The 16,192-nt window shown below is 44.8% G+C and overlaps 1 protein-coding gene across 1 annotated transcript; it reads right to left on the bottom strand.

Annotated features, from left to right (window-relative positions):
- ODF4 (outer dense fiber of sperm tails 4) lies at window positions 1–5,667 on the bottom strand. The gene is made up of 5 exons (XM_043900776.1): window positions 5,249–5,667; window positions 1,847–2,016; window positions 1,381–1,515; window positions 1,090–1,187; window positions 1–12 (listed from the first exon to the last, which is right to left on the bottom strand). Exons 1-5 carry the CDS (start codon window positions 5,665–5,667, stop codon window positions 1–3), a joined length of 834 nt encoding a protein of 277 aa, XP_043756711.1.
- Between the last annotated feature and the right edge of the window lie 10,525 nt (window positions 5,668–16,192).

The following is a 16,192-nucleotide window of genomic DNA, read 5'->3' as shown; positions in this document are numbered from 1 at the left end:
TCAGGGCTCTAGCTGGAGGGATATAACGTGATACGGATCAGTCATACAGGCCAGCAAAGTGCAAGATACTCAAATCCCAATAGTCTCGGCCAGCACTGCCTAAACCAGAGGCCAGGTGTCTCTGTGAGCCTGGGTTTATAGCACACATGTGTAACTTGTCTTTTGACCACAGGGCCTGATCCTACTGTTTTCCTGTCTTGCTCTCTGTCAGTCCTGTTGTTATAGAGTGGTGGGCATGGGAGATGGAGTAGGAAGCTGTAACAGCGAGAGAGTCAGGGAGGTGAAGTTAGGGGTGGTGGTGGAGGAGTTTCAGGTGGTGGAGGTGGAGGTGGTGGTCGAAGAGCTGATGAAGGTGGCGGTGGTACAGTTTGAGTTGATGCTGGTGGTACCCAGACACAGGGCTTTTTGAGTTCTCAGTCATCTGAGCTGGACACAGCAGGTAGGATTGCTGCTGGGGGCACAGCCATACCCTCTACTGTGCTCTCCTTGTTTAACCTGCTTCTTTACCTTTGGGTCATTTTGCTTTTGAACCCCTCACTGTGAGTAAACCATCAAGTTCAATAGTGATATCTCTCTCCTGATGACTCTCCAGCTACTAAGAACAAATGTTAGGGCAGAGGCAACAAAATTGAAAGAAGTTTAGCTCCCAGAGAGGTGTTTGCCTGTATACAAGTGTGCTTGTTGAGGGGAGAGATGGGCAGGCTTGAGGACCAAAGTGTGCTGAAAGGCCCCTTGGCAGAAAGAACTGGGAAACACACTTGTTCATTCTCCCTTCCTCTCCTTATTCAAGCTCTTGTCTTGTCTCAACAACTGCTGGACATGATAAATAATAGACAATTTATTCTACATCATCTAAGCTGTAGGCAAGGCAGGAACAAGGATGAGGTGTGCAGAGCTGGCCTAAAGTCCTCCCTCTCTAATTCCTTGCAGTGATGAGGGCCAACCTACTTCAGGGATTGGAGAGGGGAAGGATGAGGAGGCAGGTTCAGAGGAATAAACAGGACTTGGAGCCAGGGATGTCTTCTTTTGCTCAGGGTCCAGGACTTCCTCCTGGCTGACAGTTGTGTTGGAGGTAACCGGCTCACTCACAGATTCATGTTCGGAGCTGGAACTGCTGCTGCTGCTGCTGGCGGGATGGCTCAGAATCAGACACCAGAACTCTCCATGGTTGAAGTAGCAGAGGACTGCTGGGAAAGGACAAGGAGAAAGGGGAGAGGAAAGTCAGAGATTGGGAGGAACAAGTGGCAACCAAAGTGAGGCCAAGGGGAAGAAAAGTCCCTAAGAACCTATCCCTGGGGATTGACAGCCCTCTCCCTCCACACTTTCTCTGCCCTGACCCACCTATGTTCCCTGCTTCCCAGGGCCCTCTGGACCACTCACCACAGATGGCATACAGGATAAACACCAGCCAACCAATGAAGTAGCTCCAGCAGAGGGGGATTGATAAATTCTTTCTCAACTCGAAGAGCCAGACGTTAGCAGGGAACAGTATGAGGGTGAAGAAAACGAAGAAGGCTAGGAGACAAAGGGGTGCAAGGGGGTCTTATTTTCACTCAAGAATTCCAAAAGGATTCTTCCTCATCTGCTGAACTACAGTCACAAACCACAACCCCCATCAGCGCACACAGAGCACGCGGTCCCAGAGGTTCATGGGAATCGACCTCTCCACCTCCACCCCACCAGCGACCAGCAATCGATGGAACTCAGTTCTCAGTCAAAAACTACTAGTTCTGTCCTCCTACCACCCACAAACCCAGACCCCACTCCCAAAGAAAGGAAGAGGAAGAAGTGCCAGGAAGATGTGGGTTAGGAGAAACTAAGGACCTTTTCCAGAGCTAGGGGGCACCTTCACAGAAGCTCATGACAGTCCCAATCCAGCCAAAAAAGGACAATTTCTGAAGACCAGGTATGTACGGCAGGTGCAACCAGATGGTGAGGATGATGCCCAGCCCTAAGGCCAGGCAGAAGGTAATCTTGGCCACCCCAAAAGCTGGGTGATTTGTCCACAGCTTAAAACTGTCTAGGGAAAATGAGAAAACAGGATGAACTAAAGATTCGCAAAAGACAAAATATAATTGAATAAGCAAATACAAGGAAATAACCAAACAAATGCACATTTGAGATAACAATAATAAAATATCACTTTCACCTATTAAATAGGCAAAGATTCTTGATATGGAGATTGTGTGATAACCCCAACCATATGAAAACAAATGCCTCAAGGGGGAAGCTGGACAGACGACTTGAACTGCAGTTCTCAAAAAAATACAAATGTCCAATAAAAACATGAAACTCAACAATAAAAAAAAAAAGAAACTCAACAATAAGAACTACAAATTAAATGTGATTTTTTTGGTTTATCAAATTAGCAAAGATCAAAACAAAATTGATCGTATCTAGTGTAAGAAAGGATTTAGAGAAAAGAGGTGCTTTCACACACCATTGGTGGGTAGGATCTCTGATGTGTGATCAGAGATGCTACCCAAATCTAAATTTTTAAGACCCATTGCCCCAGCAATACATCCTCTTGGAATTTATGTTAAGGAAACAATCCAAGATATGCATCAAAATTTATGTACAGAGATCTTCTTTCCAGAATTATTTATATGTCTGACAAGAGAGTTGTTAAGTTATATAAGGTACCCACACATTAGATTATTATGTGTTCATTAAAAACCATGATGTCATAGATCATTGTCTCCGGATAGAATCTAAGGAGGGAACCTGGAAGGTGGAAGGCTCACTTTAATCTGTTGTGTTTTTTGAATTTTCACTGTGTTCATATACTATGTAATAAAGTAAATTTTTAACATAGATATTTATAGAATAATTATTTTATGATACAAATAATATGCTTACCACTGAAAAGTGGAGTTTACAACACTGAGCATGTAAAATGATTACAATTTTGAAAAATTAAAATACATATTTGTTAAAAATAAAGCTACATATATATTTATTTGTATTTATTTTATATAGATACACAAAAGACTGGAAGTTAACTGCAATTATATCTGTGTGAAGAAATTTTAGGTGATTTTTATTTTCTTTCTTAAACTTTCTGCATTCTAACAATAATTGTGCAACTTTTTAAATTAAAAAAATAATATATTTGTGTGTTTAAAGTTAACAGTCATAACTTTAAAAAGAATATGAAAAAAATATGTATGTGTATAACTGAATCACTTTGCTATAGAGCAGAAATTAATGCAACATTTTAAATCAATTATACTTCAATAAAATAAAATTTTAAAAAATAATAAACAGTCATTGCTGACAAAGTTACAATGAAACAGCCTCTTCGTACATTGTTAGTGGAAGCATAAATTGTTTTCATACTTTTTGAAAGCAACATGGAAAATTTTATTAAAAAGCCTTATGATAATTATACTCTTTGATCCATTAAACCCACTTTAGGAAATCTATTCCAGAGATACTAAACACAGGAAGAACTTCATGATTAGCAAGCTTTGTTGATCCTTTTTTCTTAAGTATGTAACTGGAAATAAATTTGCCAAGAATAAATAAGATAGTCAAGTCACAATTAAAAAATCTATTAAGTTGAATAGTATAGTCTTAATATGGGGTGTTTATTATATCTCATACATTTTTAAATAATATAAAATAAGTAATAAAAATAACCTAAAGATATAACATAGTTTATGAAGAATGAATATAACTATGTAAAAATTATTCAAAAAGTGTTCAATTTTTTAAAAAAGAAGCCTGGAAAAAAATGAGTGCTGAATAAACATCCAGTAGTGACTGTCTTTGAGTAACCTATAGAGCAAAAACTCATGTAGGTGCTTATGTTTTTGAGCCAGACACATCTGAGTTATAATTGTAAACCTGCCATTATTAGGTTGTTATGTATGAATTTGCTCAGGTGAAAAGAGGTCAAAAATTGGCCCCGTCTTGTGGTTCAGCCTAATAGCTTTATGATCTTGAGCAAGGTAACCTGAGTCTCAGTTTCCTCATCTGTAATATGAGGATAATTATCCCTAGCTCTTAGAGTTGATAGGGGATTAACTTAAGCAAATAGAATAAGGTTGCAAATAATGATAGCTTTTGTTGCCCCACATTTATTGGAATAAGGACGTATTACTTTCATGATGGGGCTTCCCTGGTGATTCAGTGGTAAAGAACCTGCCTGCTAATGCAGGAGACTGCCTGCAATGAAGGAGAGACAGGTTCGATCCCTAGGCTGGGAAGATCCTCTAGAGACAGAAATGGCAGCCCCTCCACACCACCCACCCAGTATTCTTGCCTGGAAAATCCCTTGGACTGAGAAGCCTGGCGGGTTACAGTTCTTGGGGTCTCAAAAGTCAATCACGACTTAGCAACTAAAGCACCACCACTTTCATAATGGAAGTAAATAATGGCTGTGTAACTTTTTTTTTCTTAATGTGGAGCTTTTTTTTTTTTAAGCTTTTATTGAATTTGTTACAATATTGCTTCCATTTTCTGTTTTGATTTTTGGCTGCCAGGCATATGGGATCTTAGCTCCCACTGACCAGGGATGGTTCTTGCACCCCTGCATTGGAAGGCGAAGGCTTAACCACTGGACTGCCAGGGAAGTCCTCTACGGCTTAAAAAAAAAAATGTTAATAAGGTCAAGAAGTGAAATTCGGGGGTCAAAAGTTCTGGTTTTCCACAAATGTTGAGAAAGGTGACCCAAACCTGGGAGGGGAGAGGACAACAGAGGTAAAATTAACAAGACTAGGAAATGGAGTAGCTGCAGGCACTCTGGGAAGGAGGAGGGAGCAAGGTAACCAGAGGTGGAAACACAGATCTGGTCCAGAAGAGTAAAAGCCTGTGGCCGGGGAAGAACAGCGGTGGGAACGTGGGCCTGCGGAAGAGCATTCTGAGGACTCCTCAAGCTCTCCTCAAGCTCTGGGTCCGAAAGCCTTGAGGAAGGAAATTCCCAACCCCCTAGGGCTCTTCTCCCAGGATAATAGTGAATTGTGTCATTCATGAGTGATTCACAAACCCCCAGAGTCCAAGTCCCTCACAACATTTCTGTAAGCACAGACTTGACTGCGAGCCTTCCCATAGGGGCAGGAGAAGTGGTTTGCCCAACTGAGGAGGAACAATGATCCCTGGGGGGGTCTCAGGGCCAGTAGAACCACTTTACTGGTCAAAAAAAGTGGAGCTGACCAGAGGGAATGGCCAAGAATACTGGGGTGCAGAGGCCGAGGCCAAGGCAAGCAGGAGCCCCTGGGGTGGGATGAGGGAGTAAGGGTCTCACCTTTCCCATTCTGAGTTGGAACTGCTCTTGAATTTGTAGAAATGCAGGAGCCCCAGGGACATTATGTGAACTGACGTGTAGATTTTGGTGGTGACGTTCGTGGGCCAGTGCTGGTAGAAACGGATCCTCTCAAGGCACAGCCATTTCTTGGAGAAGACCATGACCACCAGCAGGATGAAGGCGAGCAGGCTGAGCTCTGAGGCCAACACCTGCGATATCCAGCGGGAGCTGTGTGTAATCCTGCACTGCAGGAGTAGCGGAGAAACCCTGTGGAGCTTCACGCTGTGGCCCTTAATCACCGGCCAGTTACTGTCAGGGGTGGAGACACAGTTCTGCACCCCTTCCTCTTGTCCCGGGCTCACCACCACCCCATCCTGCTTTCCAGCCCTCCCAGCCCTTTCCAGGCTTCTGATGTTCATCACTTTCTCTTCCTGACCCAGGGAATTCATCCCTAATGTTCCCTGTCCCCATCTTGAGTACTCCCTGACTCCGCTTCTATCCTCCACCCCATCTCCCCCTTCCCTTGCCAGTGTCAGTTGTCCTTCATCATTTAAATGTTTTCATCAGGCAGAGCAGTGGCCACCACAGCACCTGGGGTCTGGAAAAGAACAACCCATTCAGCAGGAGAGGGCCCCTAACTGCCATGGAATATTCCTTTGTGGAGGGAGGGGGGGCATCAACTGGGGGAAGGGGCCCACAGCTTCAGCTCAAACTCTTTCTGGAAACCCTGCTCCTCTGGGGCCTCAACTCAGAACTGTGGGTGTGATGCCTCCTTCCTCTAAGAGCCCTTGTCGCTGAGGGTCTGCTTTGCTCTTCCCACATCCTCTGCCCTAACCCCACCCCCAAGTACTCACGGATGGAGCAGGAGAAGGGGAGGAGCTTGTCCCCAGGGAGACGATTGGATATGCCACCCACAGGTGTCACCATCCTTCTCCCTACTTCTCCCACCTCCACTCACTTCTGGTCCTCAGTTCCCACCCCTTCCCCTCTTTTTACCTTTTTTTTTTTTTTTCCTCTTAGCACCAGAGGGGAAAGACACAGGACCAGGAGGGGACGTGAGAGTGTCATACAGTCTGAGATTTTCCTAAGCTGCCTTTTGAGCTATAGGAAAATAAATCTGAGTCACCAGAGGCAGCCTGATCACTGTGGCTTCCAGACCTCAGTTAGCCCCTGGAATTCTCGTGAGCAGCAAGCCTCTCAAATTTAGGCTGTGAGTCTGAATCCCATCAGAGTTGATTCACTTTATGAAAAGAGTGATACACGTGGTTAAGAACAAAGGCTTTCGGTCCAGCAACCCAAGAGAGGAGTTAGGGATCTTCCTCTTAATGGCCTTATGAACCTGGAAGAATCATATAGCTTCTCTGTGTCTTAGTTTACTCATCTGTAACATAGGACAATACTTGTCTAGATTCGGTTTGAGTATTGAATAAGATAATGGACAAAAAGCAATCTTTTGTTCATAGTAAATTCCCAGAAAGTGGAGACATTATTTTTAAATATTTTATTTATTTATTTGGCTGTTACCGGCCTTAGCTGCAGCATGTGGGATCAAGTTCCCTGACCAGGGATTGAACCCTGGCCCCCTGCATTGGGAGCACAGAATCTTAGCTGCTGGACCACCAGGGAAGTCCCAAGCAGCATCATTATTCTTATTGTTTTCATTGTTGTGCACTCTCACCAGCGAACATAGAAGAAAGAGCAAAAACACAGAGGTGTTTAGCAGGCATCCTTGCTGACGAGTGACTGCAAATGATGGAATGGAATTTAAATTAATATAAGCCAAGGGGGGAGTTAATTATAGATCATGAGGTCATGTGCATAGCTGGAACTCAGAATAATTAGAATCATGAATTCAAATCCTGTGTGGACTCTGCCTCTGTGTCTTAATACATTTGGTCTGCTATAACAAAATATCATAGAGTTGTTCAGTCGCTTAGTCATGTCCGACTCTTTGCAACCCCGTGGACTGCAGCACACCAGGCTTCATAGACTGCAGAATTTATAAACAACAGAAACTTATTTCTCGTAGTTTTGGAGGCTGGAAGTCCAAGATCATGGTACCATCCAACCATAATTGGCATATTCGGGCGATAGCCCAATTCCAGATCACAGACTTCTTGCTGTGTCCTCAGGTGAAGCTAGGGATCCCTGTGGGGTCTCTTTCAAAAGGACATTAAGCCTATTCATGAAAGTGGAGCCTCCCACCTCCTCAAACCTTCACCTTGCGGGTTACTTTCCCAACATACGTATTTGGGGGACACAGATATTCAGATCACAGAACTTGGACACTGGTCTTGCTTCTCCTTGATCATTGTTTTTTAAAAAACGTATTTATTTTATGAATGCATTTATTACTTTTGGTTGTGCTGGGTCTTCATTGCTGCTCCAGGGCTTTCTCTAGTTTCGGCAAGCAGGGACTTCTTGTGGCAGTGGCTCATTTTGCTGCGCAGACCACAGGCTCCAGAGATGCATCAGCAGTTGTGGCACATGGGCTTAGCTCCTCTGCAGCACATGGAATCTTCCTGAACCAGGGATCAAACCTGTATCCCCTGTACTGGCAGGTGGATTCTTATCCACTGTGCCCCAGGGAAGTCCCTACCTGAGTATCTTTTTCTTTCTCTGGAAACCACCCTCCATCTTTTCTCTCATCCACATGGTGAGAAATGTGGCCTTACACCCCACATAGTCCATCTTACACCTTTAGCAGCCAGAGCAAAGATCGCTCCATTCCAAGCCCAAATATTCTCTGGCCCTGCCAGGGACGAGTGCAATCCCATTAACCATGGTCAGGGTCACCCAAGTCTGGAGGCTGACCTACAAACTAATGACAGATAGGGAGTTGGTGGGCAAATTCTCTAGCTTTCTCAGTTACAGGTAGGAATAACTGTGAAGTGTGTTCTATGCCAGGAGGGACCAGTGTTGGGGGGAAGGTGCTGGCCCTACTAGGAATGAGAAATCATATGCAGCACAATACAATATGGAAGAATCTAGGCAATACAATGTTTCCTGAAAACTGTAACTCCCAGAAAACAATGCCACAGATAGATACCATTTTTATAGAGATTATAAACAAGCACAACTAAGCAAAACATTGTTGAAACATACATTCTATTATGATTGCATGGCATGTTTTAAAAAGCAGTGGAATGATAAACACAAAATGTAAAATAGTGGCTATTTCTCAGGGGAGGCAGGGAAATAGGACAGAGAGGGTTACACTGGTACATACACCAGTTGGCAGTAGGCTATTTGTTCCTGAGTTGGGTGATGAGTGCACGGGTATTCATTACATTAGAATCATTTAGAATCATTTGACCAAGCGCCAAAGAATTGATGTTTTCGAACTGTGGTGTTAGAGAAGACTCGAGAGTCCCTTGCACTGTAAGGAGATCAAATCAGTCAGTCCTAAAGGAATTGTAACGTAATTAGCCTCCAACTAATAAAAATAAATGGAAAAAATCCTAAAGGAAATCAACCTTGAATATTCACTAGAAGGATTGATGCTGAAGCTGAAGTTCCAACACTTTGGTCACCTGATGTGAAGAGCCAACTCATTGGAAAAGACTCTGATGCTGAGAAAGATTGAAGGCAGGAGGAGAAGGGGATGACAGAGGATGAGATGATTGGATGACATCACCAATTCAATGGACATGAATTTGAGCACACTCCGGGAGCTAGTGAGGGACAGGGTAGCCGGCATGCTACAGTCCATGGGGTCATAGAGTCAGACACAACTGAATGACTAAACAACAACAAATAACAGTGAATGTATATTCCATATAAACCTGTGAATGTATCAAATTCTGTTTTTCAAAAGTTAATTAAAAATAGTCCAACACAATCTCCTCAAGAAAGGAAATGTAATCTTAGTGATTACTAGCTCTGCAATGAAAGATATTTATACAGTCACAATATATAAGGTAAACACTGTTTATTGAGTTTCAATTTTATTTATTTATTTTTTTGAGTTTCAGTTTTAGAATCAACAGATGGACAAAGCACGGAAGACTCAACCACAGCTATGAAAGTAAACATAGCTGTTATCAGTCTTGATGTTGCCAAAATAAAAGCCTAGAAGAGGTAAACTGGAGGACAGAAGGAAGAGAAAGAGCCAAAGGGAAGGGTGAGGGATCTGACAAGAGAGTCTCCATGTAAGGTTGTGCAGGATGGGCACTGCACAAGAGCACATGGCAAAGAGGGTAAGAACTGAACTCTAGTCTTCATTCTGCTCAATCAGCCATACCCCACCAAGGGGTCCCCAGTGGCCTGGAGGAAGATGTGCTTTGTTCTACATCTACATAAAGGTGCTGCTCCCTGACAAGTCAACTAACCCTACATCTGTTCAGAAGGGCTGCCTGTTAACCACAAGGTTGTAGGCACACAGGGCCCTCTTGGGCTAGCAGCAGCACTGACCAATTATCTTGTAAGATTTTGTATCAGTGTGAGTTCTTTGGTTACAAGCACAAAGCCAGACTGACTAAGCTAGGCAAAAAGGAGTATATTGGATGATACCAAGTAAGCACAGACTCAAAAGGAAAGCAGAACATCCAAGCCTAGAACTAAACAAAGACCAGGGGAGCATGGACAAATCATTAACAAGAGCTGGTCTCCCAGGACTTGCCTGGTGGTCCAGTGGTTAAGACTCCACACTCCCAAAGCAGGAGGCACAGATTTGATCCTTGATTGGGGAACCAAGATCCCACATCCGTGCATGACCTAAGACATAGAATAAATAAATAAAAATTAAAATTTCTTTAAAAATAAAAAAGAACTGGTCTCTCTACCCACCATTGTCTCCCAGATCCCCCTGAACCTCCATCCTTCTCTATTTCTAGGTAGGACTCCAAAACCCAAGCATCTGACTAGCTCAGATGCCTTGATTGACAGCCCATGAACTACATGGGCGTAGGAAGGGATCACTTCCCCCAAAAGAAAGGAAGCTGAGCAGTCGACTAGTAATGATCACGTGCTCACACAAGTACAGAGTGGCAGCCGGAATGGAGTGCGAGACTGGGAGATTTCTGAAAAGGAAGGAGCCCCACTGTTGCATCGGTAAGGGCAGGTGCTTACCCATGCTTCTAGGACAGTAGCCCCTGGAGAACATGGACTTAGGCTTAGAACATGGACTCGAGAACACAAGTTTATTGGTCACTCCTTGAATGTCCATGTGGATGTGCTTTGCTGCCTATGTGACACTTAGAAATAGTCCTGCCCCAAGCCAGCTCACCCCAGTACAAACTCCAGCATGAATCTCCTCTGTGATGAGCTCCCAGACCCCTGGCCTTGCTAGGATATCTCTGAGGCCAGAATCCACGTGCTGCAAGGTCCCTCCCTTTTGCCTCTATGAAATATACATTCTTCCTTCATGTGGGCCTGTTGAAGGTGGCGTTTCTCAAACCCAAATGTGTGTACTCCTGGTCTGGGCATCTCATTAAAATGCAGATGTCATAGTTTGGACAACCCCCCAGGTGGTGCCTGCGCTGCCATTCTAAGGATAGCACACTGAATAAAGAGCTAGACTCCTGAAGATCTAGGTTGCTAGATCCACTCTCCTCCCAGGATGTCCTTTGACCTTTAGGCTTTGGACACATGGGAAAATGATGGGCAGACAGGCTTGCTTGTGTGTGTCCTGCTTGCTTGGTTCTGCCTCTGTGGGACATTCCATTGCCTTCTATATACCAACTAAACAGAAGTAGAAAGAAAAAAAGGTTGCTTAAAGCAAGAAGTGAAGTAACTGCAAAAAAAAGAATTTCTGCTCCTGGAAGAATGCAGTTTAGAAGAATGAAAAGACAAGACACAGACTGGGGGAAAATATTTTCAAATCATATATTTGATAAAGAACTTATATCAAGAATATACAAAGAACTCTCCAAACACAATAATAAGAAAACAAACTACTCACTTTGTAAAAGGCCCAAAGTTTTGAACAGACACTTCATCAAAGAAGATATACGAATGGCCAATAAGCACATGAAAAGATATTCAGCATCATTAGTCATCAGGGAAAGGCAGATTAAAAACCATGAGATACCACTACAGACCTAATAGACTGTCATGCAAAACAAAGACAACAAAACTGACGATGCCAATTAGTGGCCAAGACACAGAGCAGGATACCAGCCACAGCACTCATACTTTGCTGGTGGGAATGCAAAATGTACAGACATTTTGGAAAACAGATGGCCAGTTTCCAATAAAGTTAAATTAAACACTTACCATTGTTATCATCATTGTTGTTCAGTCCCCGAGTCGTGTCCGACTCTTTGCGATCCCATGGACTCCCAGGGACAGGCCTCCCTGTCCCTCACCATCTCCTGGAGCTTGCCCAAGTTCATGCTCATTGCATTGGTGACGCTGTCCAGTCATCTCACCCTCTCATGCCCTCTTCTCCTTCTGCCCTCGATCTTTCCCAGCATCAGGGACTTTTCCAATGAGTTGTCCTTTCGAATCAGATGACTAAAATACTAGAGCTTCAGCTTCAGCATCAGTCCTTCCAGTGAATATTCCAGGTTGATCTCCTTGCTGTCCAAGGGACTTTCAGGAGTCTTCTCCAGCACCTCAGTTCAAAGGCTTCAATTCTTTGGCATTCTGCCTTCTTTATGTTCCAGCTCTCACAATCATACATGACCACTGGGAAGACCATAGCCTTGACTATATGGACCTTTGTTGGCAGAGATATGACCTAGTAATCCATTGCACCCAAGTGAAATGAAATCTATATTCATCCAAAAACCTATACGAGAAGGAGTTCTCTGGCGGTCTAGTGGTTAGGATTCGGCACTCTCATTGTTGTGGCCTAGATTCAAGTCCCTCAGGGAACTGAGATCCTGCAAGCTGCATGGTGTCAGCCAGTCAGTCAGTTCAGTCGCTCAGTCGTGTCCACAAACAAACAAACAAAACAAACACAAGGCCTATGCAAGAGTACTTAACAGTGACTTTATTTGTAATCATTTAAAACTGGAAACAGGAACTTCCCTGGTGGTTAAGACTCCATGCTTCCAACGCTGGGGATATGGGTTCAATCCCTGCTCCCAGAAATATTAATAAGATCCCACAAGACTACATGGCCAAAAAAAAAACCAAACTGGAAACAACCCAAACATAGGGAATGAATAAATAATTGCTGTGCGTCCATGCAATGGACTCTTATTCGACAATAAAAAGAAAAATGTTGGCACAACAATGTGGACAAAAAGCATTATGCTAAATGAGAGAAGCCACACTTGAAAGGCTACCTATTGTATAAGTCTATCTATACGACATTATAGAAAAGACAAAACTGTAGGGATAGAAAACAAACAAGAAGTTGCCAGAGGCTGGGGTGGGATAAGGGTTTCAGCACAAAGGGGCACAAGTGAACTTAAGGGAGCAATGGAACTCTTGTATCTTGATTGTAGTGCTGATTACATGACTATATGTGTGCTTAGTCATGTCTAAGACTCTGTAACCCCATGGACTGTATAGCCCATCAGACTCCTCTATCCATGGGGATTCTCCAGGCAAGAACAGGGGAGTGGGTTGCCATGCCCTCCTCCAGAGGATCTTCCCAACCTAGGGATTGAACCCATGTCTCCCTCATTGCAGGTGGATTCTTTACTGCCTGAGCCACCATGGAAGCCCAAGAATACTGGAATGGATAGCCTATCCCTTCTCCAGGGAATTTTCCTGACCCAGGAATTGAACCAGGGTCTCCTGCCTTGCAGGCGGATTCTTTACCAGCTGAGCTACCAGGAAAGAGGGTGGATTTTGCTGCATGTGAATTACACCTTAATTTTTTTTTTTTTCAAGTGAAAAGAATTACATTTTAAAAATAGCACCTTGGAGAAGGAAACGGCAACCCACTCCAGTATTCTTGCCTGGAAAAGTCCATGGACAGAGGAGTCTGGTGGGCTGAAGTCCATGGGGTTACATGACTGAGCATGTGTGCACGAGGGTGGAGGGAGATGGGTTGGTAGCAATAAAGTGGTAGAACCAAAAAAAAACAAAAAACAAAAAAAATAGCACCCCATCGGGCTTCCCTGGTGGTTCAGGGGTAAAGAATCCGCCTGCCCGTGCAGGAGGCACAGGTTCTATCCCTGATCCAGGAAGATCCATGAAGACCCCACATGCCATGGAACAACTAAGCCCATGCGCCACAGCTACTGAGCCCGCACACCCTAGAGAGTAGCTCCAGCTCTCCACACCTAGAGAAAAGCCTGCATAGCAGCAAAGACCCAGCACAGCCATAAATAAATAAATAAAATTTAAAAACATAGCACCCCATCAACCTCATAGACTCAGCACATTTTTAAAGGATTTTATCAGGCATCGTCCTATGTACAACATGTTGCCTTCACCAAGTGTCCCTGGTGACTACTGGAACCTGTGACTACTAGAACCTCAGCTCAGCCTGTGGAATGGCTGTGGGGAAAAGCGGGCTCCTCTCGCCCACTTGCTTCTCAAGGTCATGATTGCAGCCCACCTCTCCTGCAATAATGAAACAGTGGCCACAACGATGTTGACCCAGAGCCCATAGAAGGGCCAGCGCAGAGGGAGGTCAGTGCCCAATCCTACCTGTATTCTCATTGACTCCCCAAATATGGGTGCCACAGAAGGGCTGTGAGTAGAGAGAACACACAGCGACTACCCCCAACAGAGGCCCGGCTTCCCCAGTCTGTCCCCCGAGTCACTTCCTCCAGGTCTGAGACATACATGCACTTTTTCTTGTTGTTTGCTCACTCAGTCATGTCCGACTCTTTGCGACCCCATGGACTGCAGCATGCCAGGCGTCCCTGTCCCTCACCATCTCCCAAAGTTTGCCCAAGTTCATGTCAGTTGCTTTGGTGATGCCATCCAACCACCTCATTTTCTGACTCCCTCTTCTCTGCCCTCAATCTTTCCCAGAATCAGGGACTTTCTCATGAGTCAGCTGTTCACATCAGATGACCAAAATACTGGAGTTTCAGCTTCAGCATCAGTCCTTCCAACGAGTAGGAAGGCTTTTCCTAAGCCTGTGAAAATGTTTGTTTCTTCGATCTCCCCAGATGATAGAATATGAAGGAAAGGGGTAATGGCAGCTCCAGGATGCCCCTAGCCAGGCAGTAAGCCTCTCTACCATCTGGGTGTTTGTGGCTATGACCCCCCACCACCATGCCTGGAATGCCAGTCCGGGCAGCACTGAGAGAGATTTCTCCCATGGGCCTTCTTACAGGAAACCGCAGAAGGCAATCCAGAGGGGCAAAAAGTTGGGGGAGGGGGGAACAACACAGAACAGAGAGGGTGATGGGCACCAGGAGAACAATGTACGTAGCTAAGGCAGAGAGGTGGACGTCTGGCAGAAGGTGCTCAGGAGAGGGAGGGAGAGAATGTATGAGAGCCAAGTCACTTACTACCACCTGGACCACCTCTACCCACCTCACTATTCCATCTCCTCTGTCTTTGTTGCCTGGGCCCCATTCCTCCTCCCATGAAGTCCTCATTCTCTCACATCTGCTTCTTTGCTGTATCGCTGTGCTTTCTGTCCCTTGGTCTTCTCCAACAGACATGCAAACTGCAGACCTCTCCAGGATTGTGCATATATACACACACACTCAGGTCACCCCAAAATGGAAAGGGACCTCTGAGATAACAGGAACTGGACAGTCCCCTCACCTCCTGTCTTTTCAGTCTCTTTGGAACATGTGGTTATATTTTCATGACTTCATGTCCCCCAATTTATTTATTTGGCTGTGCCAGGTCTTAGTTATGGCATTTGGAGGAGGAAACAATAACCCACTCCAGTATTCTTGTTTAAAAAAATCCCATGGACAGAGGAGCCTAGCAGGCTAAAGTCCAAAGGGTTGCAAAGAGTCAGACAAGACTGAGTGACTGAGCATACAGCACACTGGGATCTCTAGTTGTGGCATGTACGGTATAGTTCCCTGATCAGAGATCGAACCCAAAGTCCCTTGCATTGGGAGTTCCGAATCTTAGCCATAATGCAATTCCCCAAACAACTCTTAACTGGTCTCCATCTTTCCATTGTCCCAATATCAGAACCTCTGGCTTGAGGCCTGGAGGTTTCCTTAAGTGGCAGGACTCGGGAAGGGACTGAGGATTTGGGAGGGAACATATACGTGGGATACATGTGCAGCTTTGCCTCTGGATGTGTCTGTGTGTCTTCGAGTATATCAGAGGAAGAGGGGAGTTTCTGTGGAGTGACACCCCGCCAGCGCCCAGGAAACTTGTGAGCATGTAGGCCAGTTCCCTGCCCATGACCACTGCCTTCTCTTCCTGGACTTCAGTCCCTTTGTTGCCACCCCTACAGTGTTCTTTGCTCAGATCTTCCCAGATGCTTCCTTCTTGTTATTTGGGTCTCAGTTTAACATCTTCTCCTCCAGGCTCTTCCCCAAAGCACACACACACACACACTCTACTCTGTATCATAGCCTTTTTTGCATTTTCTTCAAAGTAATCACTTCTATCTGATCTTATCTTAGTTATTAACTTGTTTACTTAGCAACTTCCCCAGAATGTAAGCTCCTTAAGGGCAAGGTCCTTGTCTTTTTCATCTCTGTATCCTCAGATCCTAGAAGAGTGTCTAGCACGCAGAAGGCACTCAATGAACAGATGTAGAAATGAATTAAACACAGAGATGCTTGGCTGCTCAGTAAGGACATTTATTGCTGACTGATTGCCCTTTGTGTTCTTCACTTGCCCAAGTCCCAGCTATATCTGGCTCTACCTGTCCTTTTCCCAACCTGCAGCTCCCTGCTCCAGCACCTGAAACCCTCCCACCACCATACTGCCCAAGATCCCTCGGAAGCTATGAGCATCAGCACATTCAGGCCTTGCACCTGCTCTCCAAGCCCCAGTTCCCAGCAGAGCTGACCCCTGCTCTCAGAAGATACCTTTTCAACCAGCTCTGCTCCCCGAATAGAGTCACATTTAGAAACCACTCCTCCTTTAAAAACGTGGTCCCCCAAA

Source organism: Cervus elaphus, chromosome 5 (assembly GCF_910594005.1).
Source record: "Cervus elaphus chromosome 5, mCerEla1.1, whole genome shotgun sequence".
NCBI classification, from domain to species: domain Eukaryota; kingdom Metazoa; phylum Chordata; class Mammalia; order Artiodactyla; family Cervidae; genus Cervus; species Cervus elaphus.
Note: the sequence above shows the minus strand (reverse complement) of the source record. Positions and strands in the feature narration are given on the sequence as shown.